General features: G+C 45.7%; 1 protein-coding gene across 4 annotated transcripts in view; it reads left to right on the top strand.

Moving 5' to 3' along the window:
* The window catches only part of Cldn18 (claudin 18), a 25048-nt gene extending 12279 nt beyond the window's left edge, over nt 1-12769 (top strand). For 2 of the 4 annotated variants that reach the window (XM_021172862.1, XM_021172861.1), the window contains exons 2-5: nt 5119-5283; nt 5895-6021; nt 7832-7942; nt 10696-12769. In XM_021172862.1, coding sequence (XP_021028521.1) covers nt 5119-5283; nt 5895-6021; nt 7832-7942; nt 10696-10867 — 575 coding nt within the window. In that variant the 3' untranslated portion in view covers nt 10868-12769. Of the gene's footprint in view, nt 1-5118; nt 5284-5894; nt 6022-7831; nt 7955-10695 lie in introns of all 4 variants that reach the window. The other 2 variants (XM_021172864.1, XM_021172863.1) reach the window with 1 other exon arrangement.
* The last annotated feature ends 225 nt before the right edge of the window (nt 12770-12994 follow it).

Raw genomic sequence — 12994 nt, 5'->3', positions numbered from 1 at the left:
AGGGAGGGAGGGAGGGAGGAAGAAGGGAGAGAGGGAGAGAGGGAGAGAGGGAGAGGAGAGGAAGAGGGAGAGGGAGAGGAGAGGAGAAGCATAGGATGTCTTTTACTGTAAGGACAAGCATTCCAATGTCTGTACATCATCATACAAGTGAAGGAGGTGCCACAGGGAGCCCAGCCTGTGTCCACAAAGCTCCTGAGGACCTGTAACTGGGGTTAAAATGAGGCCGCTTGCCCCAGTTTCTCAAGGACTAAAGCCCAGGCTTAAGGACCAGAATGCACGCTCAGCTTGCCGCCCTGGTGATTCTGGTCTCCATGGCAGGGCCAGCTACCACAAAGTGACAAGTTTGGGGCTGGCCTTGTCAGGGTACAGCATTGTTTCTTGGTGGGGAGGCATGTCCCTGGAGTTATATAGCTGGGTCTCACCTGAAAGGCTGAGAAAATACTATAACAGAAGTACCATAGACTGGGAGATGTAGGAACAGCCCCCTCTGCTTATCTCTCGCCTCTCTGGAAGCTGGGAAGTCCAAGGTCAAGGTGACAGCAGGTCTGCTTCCTCCTGAAAGAAGTTACCTTTTGCTGAGTTCTCACACGGTGAAAGGGAAGGAAGGGACGAAAGGTACAACCAGACTTCCCTAACCCCTTAGCTAAGACCTTCTGTCATTCATCAGATTGAATCCTCCTTTCAAACCCCACCTCTTTATACTATTTATAACTATTGTATTGGGGATTAAATGCATTTGACTCATCTGTTCACTGCTGGCCAGATCCTGTGTCCCAGTCCCCCCACTTTGTCTGTCCTTTAACCCTCCCTGCTGCCACTAGGTCCAGCCTCCCTCTTCTCAGCCAACTTTGTCTTTTGTGCTCATCACAATCACACAGTCTTGCTAGTTTTATCACATGTTCATGCACAGCTTGTACAAGCCAAAGCCATGTGGAAATGGCTCTTTTAGGGAAACAGAATAAACTGAAATCTATCAAGCCTGGCTTAATTTGATGCAGATACCAAGTGGTACCCGGGCCTTGTGACATCTCTGTGCAAGAAACATCTTTATTTCAAGATCCAGAATTGAGGGACTTGCATCCCTGGGGTCAAATGACTATCCTGGGGGCACTCGGCTGTCATCGCAGGATGGCAGAATTTCGGAGACATGAGGGCCTTTCTATTGGTTCCTTGGGCTCTTTGGAGAACTCAGGTCTGTTTTGTTCTGAAACTTCCCTCTGAGGTCAGCCACAGACTTCCCTATGTGGAATCCCCCTCTATCCCTTCCTGCATCCAGTCAGGCAGACCCAGCTGCCTGAAATTGTGGCTTCTCTCTCTGCTCCTCCAAGCCCCAATCCATGGGCCTTTGGTTCTCAGCAAACTACTGTCTTCACAGAGGTACTCTGAAATCAGCTCAGTGCTCACAGCTCTGGGCACTCTTTCCTCCTTGAGTATCCCTCAGGACCATTGTCAATGCTTCACTCTAAAAAGTCTTACACTGTGGAACAACCCAGTGACAGGCTCCAAATGAGGCAAGGCCATTGTCATATCTCTGAAGATTCTGGGCATGCTCAGAGGCAATCAGGACTGAGCCCCACACCTTGGTGCCCCTCACCCCTCAATCCACAGCGACTCTTCCGGAATGAGAGATTTTGCAACAGGAAGGAGAACTCTGAGTCCCAACCTTTCTGTTTGTTTTTATCAGCCCAGAGTCTTGCCCGCCCTTCTGGCTGATAAGGCAAATTATTCACTGGGAAGAATGTTGTGTCACACCTTTGGTGCAGGGACTCAGAGGACAGAGCCTACTGACTCACACCTTATCATTTGACAAGCCCTTGCCGTTTGATCAAAATCTCAAATAAGAGACTCAGTGGCAAAAAGAAAAACCTACGGTTCTGTGTCGTTCTTCTGTTTCTATCTATGGAGAAGGATTTGGATTCCAGAAGGTAGACTCTTCAGGCTAAAAAGGGAGCTCAGATCACCTTCTTGTCTCTCCAAGATCATTATAGACGGTGCAGCCTCCATCCATCCACTCAAGCCTGGGTTCCTAAACCCCAAGTCGCAAGTCAATGTTGTAGTCCTTCAAACCCCATAGAGAAGAGGGGGCAAAAGTAACGAAGAGGTTCAGAAAAATAAGAAGGGGCTCGGGGACATGCTGGAACCCTTACTCAAAGCAAGTCCTGCCCACATCGCAGGTCAAGAAACAGCAAACAAGAAGAAAGAACCCGAAAACCTGGCACAAAACCATCTGCCCAGGGCTCCAACTTCCATAGGATCAAGGGAAGGATCACCTTCATCCTATGTGCTGGTTTGATTGGTTCACTGGCGCCCAGTTGATTCTGCTCGATTGATTCTGGTTGTGTTACCTTAACCAGATGCTTGGCCAAGTGTTTCTCAACATGAATAAATGATGTTGTAATTTTTTTTTAGCAGCGTAGGAGTTGAAAGATCAAAACTAGAGTAGTTTTTTTAAACTTTTAGTAGGATCCTGGATAGACTGAAAATTTCTAAGAGGCCAGTGGGAGCAAGACAGGGGCGATGTCTCCAGTCCTTTTTTCCTCAAACGTCCAGTTTCCCAATGGTAACACATAAAAACTGAACAGCCTGGGGATATTTATTTCCAGAGGGTGTGGGCTATCTTACAAATGTCCTCTGAGTCACAGTTCTGAACCGCAAAATCAGTGTGTCATTCAACTGTGTGTACAAAAGACAACCAGACTCACTCTATGAGTTACTATTACAAAGTTCTCTGGCATTTATTCAGCCAGAGCATTCCAAGGTAAGAAAAAATATAAGGCCCAGGACTGTGGAAATAGCCAATCTCTGAACACCAAAGGCTTGAAGGCAGGTCGCTTCTCTGGAAAGTTCATTTCTCTAGTGTCTGGGGGACGTTTTGCAAAGGATTTGAACTCTAAGTATTTGATAAAAGGCGGCCCTGGTGGTGAGCACCTGGTATCCCAATTGGCAGGCTGAGGTAGAAGGATTTCGGGGAATTCAAAGCCAACCTGGACTACCTGGTGAGTCCAGGGCTATCCTTGGAAACACGATGAAATTCTAAACAAAAGAAAAGCAAAAGCAAAATCCCTAAAATATGATGAATGAACAAATTCATAGATGAGTATGTCGAGGCGTCATTAATTCATGGCTGCAATAGTTCAGTGTGTGCTGCCTCTAAAAACACAAAGACAGAAACAAATACCCCAGTAGATGGCTTGCATATGCATTTGCATGTATTGATAAGGAAAGGAGCAATGTATTTGCTCTCAGCACCTTGCACGGCCAACCAAGCCACCTGGCGTGGCTCTGGAATACAGGTACAGTGAAAGAGCTAAACCATATTTTACAAGTAGACAGGTCTTAACGCCCCTTCAACACTCATGTGTTCTTTGTGTCTCACTGGAGTTGCCAATTACACTAGCACAGGACCCAACTGCAACCTCAAGATGCCAAACTCCTTAGTTCTCCCAAGAACGATCGGACAGATAGCTCACAGAAACTTGTACTGGAAATGGACCACAGCAAGTGACAGTGGCTTATTGAACACTCCTCCCAGCAGAAAAGCAAAGTTAAAAATCAACCTCAAGTTCCTGAGGGAGAGGAGAATTAGGACAAGGTAAATGGAGGTCTGCACTGTTGAGCTAGAGTCAGTGGGATCTCATTTCAGCCATCCAAGAGCCATGATAAGAAGGCCACCAGAGCCATGATAAGAAAGCCACCAGGAAGCTTTTCTGCTGTTTCTTTCTACTCCTGAATTTGAATTTCACCTGGAAATTATTAACTGGTCTCGATGATACTAAGAATAACATCTCTTTCAGGTGACCCCCTCATCGTTAGAACATTGTAGGGCCTAGACGTCTCCATACATCTCTAATTGGCTCCTGATTTGGTGTCTAGGGAATAAACAGTAGTATGACACCCCCTCCCAGTGGGGCTTTGTTTCTCTTCTCTAAGAAGAAATCTTTCCCAGGAAAATAACTCATTGAGATGCTACAGATAGTTATCTTTCCCCACCTCCCACAAGAAGTGAGATAAAGACTCTAGGAGGGTCCTACTAGCGCAGAGATGTTTATAATGGGCATTTGGTGCTTAGATAATTAGGAAAGAATTTCTATGGTTTCAAACAAGAGAAAAAGATCTTTCTATCTGACCTCTGACATTGAACTGTAGGATGTGGTTCCTGTGGTTGTGACATCCCGTGACGTCACATCCCTTCCCATCAGCAAAGACCTTCAGCAATGATCATGCTTTGGAAACTGTCCAACAATTGATCTTTAAAGAATAACACCAATGAAAATATCCTGCATAATTGAGAATCTTCTGATTTCAATTAAGAGTCTCAACAGGAATGAGTTTCCAAATATGGTTTCTAATGATGTCAGGATAACTCCTTGATCCCAAGGCGGGGGGAAAAAGCGTTTAGCCCTCTTAAGTAACAGCATGTCTGAAATTCCATGCCTAGTGTGAGGGTCTTGGTGAGTGACTGTTGAGGTGATTTACCGTCTTCCAATAGTAAAATGGAAACTGGGTTGGGCATATCTGGAGGTGAGGTAAACAGGATCCAATAGGACCTACACTAACAACTGATTCCAGAAAGGGGACACCTTTGATAAACTGTGGTCATGTTGAAAGGCTTAATATACAAAAAATAAAGTACTGCTGGTATATTCTTGGTACCTTGATGATTTCATGCCAGACTTAGTGCTGAGTTTCTCTGCAATTTGCTTTCAGTTCCTATGCAAAGAGAAGTAGAATGATGTTTGGGTTATTTGAGTTTCCTGACAACTCGATAAATAATTTATTGATTGCGTTAGACAAATGTTTTCCCTTTCTGGGCTCAGATTATAAAATTTTGAAATGATGCTAATAAATACCCAGAGCTCTCTTAACGGCACTGAGCCACAGTTCTCTCCGTCTATGGGCATCTCTGAGTGCATCTTTCATCCCTCAGAGGGGTTACAAGTGATGCCTTTTGGCATTTCCCACAACTCCACATTTTTGCACAGTGTCAAAGAAAACAGTTTATGGTCTTGACGTCCTCAAAGGGTCAGCGCTGGTTCATTGGGGTTGCTGAGTTTTTGCCAACATAAAACCTACTCAGTGTAGTGATGGTCTGCCTGTGTCATGCCCCTTCTCCTACAGCCATGCTGCAAGCCGTACGAGCCCTGATGATCGTGGGCATTGTTCTGGGGGTCATCGGTATCCTCGTGTCCATCTTCGCCCTGAAGTGCATTCGCATCGGTAGCATGGATGACTCTGCCAAGGCCAAGATGACTCTGACTTCTGGGATCTTGTTCATCATCTCCGGTAAACAGACTCCCACTCTCCTGCACCTGCAAATGTCAGAGCAAATTATCCTGATAGAAGAAAAGTGGTCCCTCCCCACTACTGAACAGAGCTCAAGGTGTTTCACACTGGGATTCGAGATCTGTGTGTGTGTGTGTGTGTGTGTGTGTGTGTGTGTGTGTGTGTGTGAGCCAAATTATACTCCACAGAATTCTAACCATCTCTAAGGTCCCTCTTAGCTGCCTCCGACACTGTAATAAGAATGTCATAGGCAAACATAGACCTGGGCCCTTAAAAAGCATTTTCTAGGTGAAACTCTAGAAAGTGGTTTTAAGGGGAAAGCTCTTGCCATAAACCAAAGATCAGTTCCCAAATGCTTGGGTTATTTGCGCTTGGTCCCGAGATGTGTGGAAGCGTCTCTTTCTGCGTGCATGCGCATGAATCCTTCCAGAATTAAATATCAGTATCTTGCCCACTGTCTCTCACAAAGTAGGAATTCAACGGTCAATGGTGAGTCAGCCATTCTGTTACAGGAATGGAATACCCTACAGTCTTCATCTGAACTCATTTCAGCATAAACTGCCACAGAAACATTGCGATCCCTTAAGCTGGTCCTTGTTCTTCGCCCACAGGCATCTGTGCAATCATTGGTGTGTCTGTGTTTGCCAACATGCTGGTGACCAACTTCTGGATGTCCACAGCTAACATGTACAGCGGCATGGGTGGCATGGGTGGCATGGTGCAGACCGTTCAGACCAGGTAACCTGCTAGTCCACTTCATAGTGATCCACAGTGAATAGTGAAAGAGGATGATTAAACTGTATGCTTAATGTGACTGTCAGTGCCTGAAATAGCAAACATTTATCAGAGGCAACCATGCCGTACCATGACTCAACAATGATCTGTAAATTCAAAAACCTCATTTCCATGAAATACCCTTGCTGATATGACTTGAGGTTGATCTGGCATTTGCCCTGAAATACAGTGACAGTCCGCAGTTTTTATCTAGCATGCTTACGTGGGCCCCATTGTGGTGGCTAACTCACAATGCTAATGAATGTCAACTTAGACCCTCAGTCCATAATGGCAGCTTGGTGGGAGCAGGGAAAATCTTCAAGAGAAAGAAGTATGGTGCCCTACAGGTGAGGAAACTGATATTCCCTCCTGTACTGCTGCCTTCTCTCTCTCCTTCATTTGTTCAACAAATGTATTGAAAACCTACTGTGGCCCAGGCAGAGATCAGAGTGCAAGAGGCAGTCAAAGCCCCCACTCACGTGGAGATCTAGGAGATGGGGATGAACCTCACCTGGAGGTGGGGGGAGCAGGACCTTTTTTTAATTTTTGAGATTTTATTTCTTTTTTATTCTATGTGTATGAGTGTTTGCCTCTGTGCATGCCTATATATCACATTATGCAGTGCCTGAGGAGACCAGAAGAGGGTGTCATATCCCTTGGGGCTGGAGTTACAGATGGTTCAGAGCTGCCATGTGGGTGCTGAGAATTGAACCCAGGTCCTCTGGAAAAGCAGCCACTGAGCCATCTCTCTAGCCACAGAAAAATGTTTAATGGAAAAGCAATATCAATACCTATATCTGGCAACATCAATACCTATATTTGTTTAGCCCAAGTATCTGATTGATGCATCCCATCAGTAAGCACCAGCCAAAACCCAAAGAGAGTGGTGTAAATCTTTTCCATGCAAGTGCCTGGTATTTCTCCAGCCACCCAACAAGAGGAAAGCGCAGGGTATGGAGATGAAACAGCCATCATGATCTGATTCTCTGGAACTCCAGGCCCCAGTCATGTGACTGTCTTGTTTCAAGACTGAGGAGGAAAGTGATTCCAGAAGCTGCTATTATTCTTTGTGTCTCTCCCATGGTTTCTTGTTTAGAAGGAACAACTTGGGGCTGGAGAGATGGCTCAGAGGTTAATAGCACTGACTGTTCTTCTGAAGGTCCTAATTCCCAGCAAGCAAGCAAGCAAGCAAGCAAGCAAGCAAGCAAGCAAGAAAGAAAGAAAGAAAGAGAGAGAGAGGGCAGGGAGGGAGGGAGGGAGGGAGGGAGAGAGAGAGAGAGAGAGAGAGAGAGAGAGAGAGAGAGAGAGAGAGAGAGAGAGAGAGAGAGAGAACAACCTGGAAGTCACTGATAAAGTCATTCCTGTTTGCATGAAACTTTCTCAATTTTAACCTAAGAGTCTCACATCCTTTGAAAGCACACCCTCAATGACCTAAGATCTCCCATAGGTTCCAATTCCTAATGTCCACCATCTCCCAATAGTACTGCCTTGCACACCAGTTTTAATGCCTGGGCCCTTAGGGAAGGCATATCTCAGGCTATGTAATGCCACCCGAGATAAGGTCCACTATGAAAACTCGAAATACCAAAACTCCTTCAGAAAGAACAGAGGGTGATTCCATCACTCTTAAGCACCTTCTGGCCAAGTGTTGCAGGCTCTCTCTTTGAACAGCAGAGAGACAAAGTGGGGACTAAACAGGAACAGGCATAACCGGAAGCAAGGGGAAGAACGGGGAGGGTTTGGATGACTGTCTTCACAACATCTCCCCTCTCAGGTACACCTTCGGTGCAGCTCTGTTCGTGGGCTGGGTCGCTGGAGGCCTCACCCTGATTGGGGGAGTGATGATGTGCATCGCCTGCCGTGGCCTGACACCAGATGACAGCAAGTGAGTCCTCCCGTGAGTCCTCCCTCCCACTGCATACATCATTTAATGTATACTTTGTAGCTGGAATAATTGGTCCACATACATGGAAGAATGACATTGGCTAAGGGAACAATGAATTTCCTCCTTTATAGGGAACCTAAGAAATAGAACAAGATCCCCCAGGGAATGTTTAGTGGATACTCTTTGGAATTGTGGGAGCGGGACAGGATAGAGGTAAATCCCTCTAAGTTCCCTCCAGCTCCAGCACTTCCTAACTCTGTAATCCTACGCTGGAAGAGATTTTTGCATCACTCCCGCCTGCAGAGGTATTTGGCAACATCTGAAAATACTTGATTGCTTTGGTAATGGTAGGGGAAAGGAACCTGGTTTCTAGTGAGAATATGTCCAGGGTGGACACCCAGCAAAGCATAGGACCAGTCTCACCACAAAGGATCAGTCCTGATGTCAAGTCTGTTCTGAACTTTTGTCAAGGCCCTGGGACTGGTGGAGCCAAATGATGTAAAATGAATTATTTTAATATAAATGTGATCAGTGAATTAATCCAGCGGCTGTATTTTTTTTTACCTTTGTTAGACTCCAATAACCACACAGAGAAACTAAGATTTATTTCAAGCTGCACTTCAATACCTGGGCAGTTAAAAGTTTTACCTTCACCCCCTATGCTAATCGGACTATGAACCAGCCATCCACAAGATACTTGCATTTTAATACGGTGTCAGCTCTCTTTGCTTCAGATGTTTCTTCTCACGGTGTCTTCTCCGAACCTCTTTTCGTGGGTCTCATTCCAACCTCCTCTCTCAGTTCTCCCCCTGTACCCTCTCCCCTCCCTCCTCTTCCCTCCCCTCTCCCTTCTCTCTCTCCCCCCACTGACTGGCAGAAGCCCCTCCCCCTTCCGCCCAGCCATTGGGTGATCAGCATTCCCACAAACTTGAAACAGGAGCTTCTAGACATAGACATTACGATGTCCTGTCCAGATTGAAACAAGATATGAGGGCCGAGAGATCAGCATTTGAATAACGAGGGCATCTGAATAACTCAGCACCCCACGCCCTTACACTGTGCTCAAGAACACTATGCCTACAGGATTGTGTGGTGGTTCCACTACTCACCAGTCCTGCAACCACAACAGGTCCTTTCTGCTCTCCCGGCCTCTGACCGAGTGCATTAGGACTCTTAGAGCACAACACCCTACAGTAGCTAATTTATAAACAAACAAACAAAAAATGTATTTATTCTGGCTCTAGTGCTGGGAAGTCCAAGAGAAAGGCATTGGGATGGGTATCTGGTGAGAGCCCAGTCTCTGTGGCCAAGATGGGATGCATTGTCTGCAGGAGAGGAAGACTCTTCACATGGGAGAAGGAATGGAGGGCAAGGAAGAGACCCCTTCAACCTGGAGCCTTTTACAAAACCCAAATCTCTCATGGTTTGATCATGTTTCCAAAGGTCCATTTCTCCTTTTTTCCTGATTTTTTTGGAGACAGAGTTTCTTTGTGTAGCCCTGGACATCTTGAAACTTACTCTATAGACCATGCTGGCCTCATACTCAGAGATCCACCTACCTCTGCCTTCCCAGTGCTGGGACTAAAGGTGTGTGACACCATCGCCCCAAAGGCCCATTCCCTAGCATCATCACACCAGGGGACTAAGTTTCCTGTGAATTTTGGAGGGCACATATTCACACCGCAGTAGCCTCTGATAACTTGTCCATAAGACAAGCAAATGAGAAGTTGCACACATGTGCATTCCAGCTGACAGGGTCCGTGATTCTTTGTCAAAAAGATCCCACTGGACACTGTCACCTTCGTTTTAAATAACAGAAACAATTCCGTAGTCAGTAACAACCATCTCCTTACAGCTCGAACGTGTATAAGACAGATAGACCGACAGACAGACAGACAGACAGACAGACAGACAGACAGACAGACAGACAGACAGATAGACAGAATGTTTTATTAGCTTTTTAGGTTAGAACCAAAAACAAAGCCATGGAGGTGCACACTTGTAACATCAGCACTGAGGAGGTGAGGGAAGGGGGTTGTTAAGAGTTCAAGGTCATCCTCAGCTACACAGCAAGTTAGAAGCTCAACCTGACTTATGTAGGCTACTGCCAGAAAGAAAGAAAGAAAGAAAGAAAGAAAGAAAGAAAGAAAGAAAGAAAGGAAGGAAGGAAGGAAGGAAGGAAGGAAGGAAGGAAGGAAGGAAGGAAGGGAGGGAGGGAGGGAGAAGGAAGGAAGGAAGGAAGGAAGGAAGGGAGGGAGGGAGGGAGGGAGGGAGGGAGGAAGATGAACAAGAACAGGCCAATCTCATTTAAGTTTGCAGGAAACATAAAATCATGACAGGTTTCATTATGACATTTCTAGACACGTGCCCAGTTTTGCCCTTATTTCTCTCATCACCCCTCCACATGTCCCATCTCCCCTCCCTCCTTGCTGATCCCCTCTTTCCCTCCTGCTTTCATGTCATGTGTACTCCATCACCCTCTCGGACACCCTCCTTCTCTTACTTTAAATCTCTCCCTCCCCCTACGAAGTCTCCTCTCTTCTTTGAAGGCCTGATGTAAAAATCAAGAAATTCTGAATGTGGTACCTTGGTCTAATCAAGACTACCATACCTCTTCAAACACTGAACTAAGACGTCCTGCTAAGACGGAAACAATCAGGAGTAAAAGGGGAAGTCGGTCCTACTAAACACACATGGATTATGTCCCCCTACTAATCGCACAGGTGTTCATGGACTCTTTCCTTGCCTTTTAGCTTCAAAGCTGTGTCTTACCATGCCTCTGGCCAAAATGTTGCCTACAGGCCTGGAGGTTTTAAGGCCAGCACTGGTTTTGGGTCCAACACCAGAAACAAGAAGATCTATGATGGGGGTGCCCGTACAGAAGACGATGAACAGTCTCATCCTACCAAGTATGACTATGTGTAGTGCTCTAAGACACGCTGACCTGTGTGCAGGAGGAACCCTTCCCCAAGAAGAGCTCACCCCAAAGCAACGGGAGTCTACCTTGTTCCCTTGTTGATTTCAACTGACATCTGAAAGTTGGTAAAGCCTGATTTTCATCCATGGGGAGGCTAGACAGTCTTGGCCACATGAGTCTGCCTCTAAATATCCCATCACAAAACAGCTGAGTTATCGTTTCTGAGTTAGAGGCCGTAACACTCACTTTAGCCCAATCCTCTACTTTTTACCATAGACTTTTTTTTTCATCTGGTGATGGAATGGAATTTGACTCACAGACTAATACTTTGATGATTTAGAAAAACTTTCCTTCCTCATACTTAATAAGCCTGCTGATGATCGATTTTCCAGCTTGACCACCAAGGGAAATTTTAAAAGAAAAAAAAATACATTAAAAGGCATTATTTCCTACTCAATTGTGCCTTACCCACCCCCAACTTGACTGATAATAATAATGAACACCACTTAAAGAAAGAATGCCAGAGGAAAGACAGTTGTGGTCCCCCCAGCCAGTCATCTGAGTCCCCCTATGTGGTGATCTAGAACATGACTCGCCACAGTGATTGTCAAAGAAGGTAAGCGAGCCTGTTCGCTCTGCTCAGCATCTGCTGATTCCAGCAAGGCCATTCCAGAGCTTTCCACTAGAAGTCCTCCTTCTCTCGGAAGTCAGAAATTCCCCCTAGAAGAGTAAGAAATGATTCTTTTGGGTAACCTGAGTCCTATGTATAGTTATAATAAATAGTATGTTATCAAAACGGTTTGATATCTCAGTGAATTAGTTTCAGCCTTACATATAGAAAAAGCTGGAATAAAAGCATCCCTTGACATTGTCTATAGCGTAAGATCCTATATAAATCCAAACTTCAACAAAAGCTCACTGAGCCTAATAGTTTTCTTTTGAGGTCTCCACAGCCTTAGTACTCATAGATGCAGCCCCTGTTTAAAAGCAAAAAAATGAAAGTAGCTTAAAACTGGTTCTTTTTTTTTTTTTTTTTTTTTCAAAAAAATCCAATAGAGACCTGTGTGTCTGGCATAGCTGCAGTTACTGCCAATCGACAGGACCACTTCTTTGGTCCTGTAGTCAGTTTTGCAGTTCTGACAGCTGCACCAGGCATCAATATGCAGACCACACCCTTCTCTGTGCTTGTAGGAAGACCCTTTCAAGGAGAAAGCATGAACTCCATCTCCATGTGCAGTCTGAATGCTCCCAGGAAATGGAGATAGGGTGCTCTCTAAAACCCACCTGAGCCTGAAACAGCTGTAGCGCTGTGCTGTAAGAGCCTGGCCATCAGGTTCCTATGGAGAAAAGGGCAGTCCTTGCATTAATAGTGCATATATAAGTGTCCTCTGGGGGGCAGGGGTGAATATTCAGTGGTGGCTCCAAGTCTGTATAGACCGTCTAAGGAGCCGTGTCGACCAAGAGCCAGGTTAATACACAGAGTTTTTCCTGCTGGGACAACAGTGATTTTAGGCTATACTGAAGAAGGCCCTCTGGAAAATCATTATCTGAAATGGCATAAAGAATGAACAGACCAAACAATTTAAGGGGAGGGGGCAGGTGGAAGGAGGGGGAAGGAGGTAGAAATAAGCAATCTAGGGCATGAAGATTGTTAAGGTTCTTGGGGTCCAAATGGAAGGTTACTCCTTTGAGGCCACCCCCACCTGCCCACCCACCAGAAAGTCCCTGGTCGAACTGAAGGCAGTGAGAATTGGCTGTCTTCAGTTAGTGGGTCTCGGTGTAGCATTTGGCTGTTTCAAAGCTTCCCCATATACCTTGCTTTGCCGTTTTTCGCCATTGCTGTCTTGTTGTCTGTGTTATTAACCTCCATGTTTTGTAAGTTAAATATTAAAACACTGTTAACATCCATTGGAATAATTGTCCTTTTCTTCCCCCCCACCCCACCTCCACCCCAAGCTTTGAGGTGCGGATGTAAAAAAGTTTCACTACTTCAAAGATGCATGCGTCTTCACAGAATTGCTCTTGCTGGCAGAATCTGTGTCTGCCAGAGCAGAAGCCTGGGTGGCTGGAGGCCACTTAGGTCTGGGCCCAACCTGGTTAATGGTTTCTGAGCACTCAGAAGCCATAATGAAGGG

Source organism: Mus caroli, chromosome 9 (genome assembly GCF_900094665.2).
Source record: "Mus caroli chromosome 9, CAROLI_EIJ_v1.1, whole genome shotgun sequence".
In the NCBI taxonomy this organism is placed as follows: Eukaryota; Metazoa; Chordata; class Mammalia; order Rodentia; family Muridae; genus Mus; species Mus caroli.
Note: the sequence above shows the minus strand (reverse complement) of the source record. Positions and strands in the feature narration are given on the sequence as shown.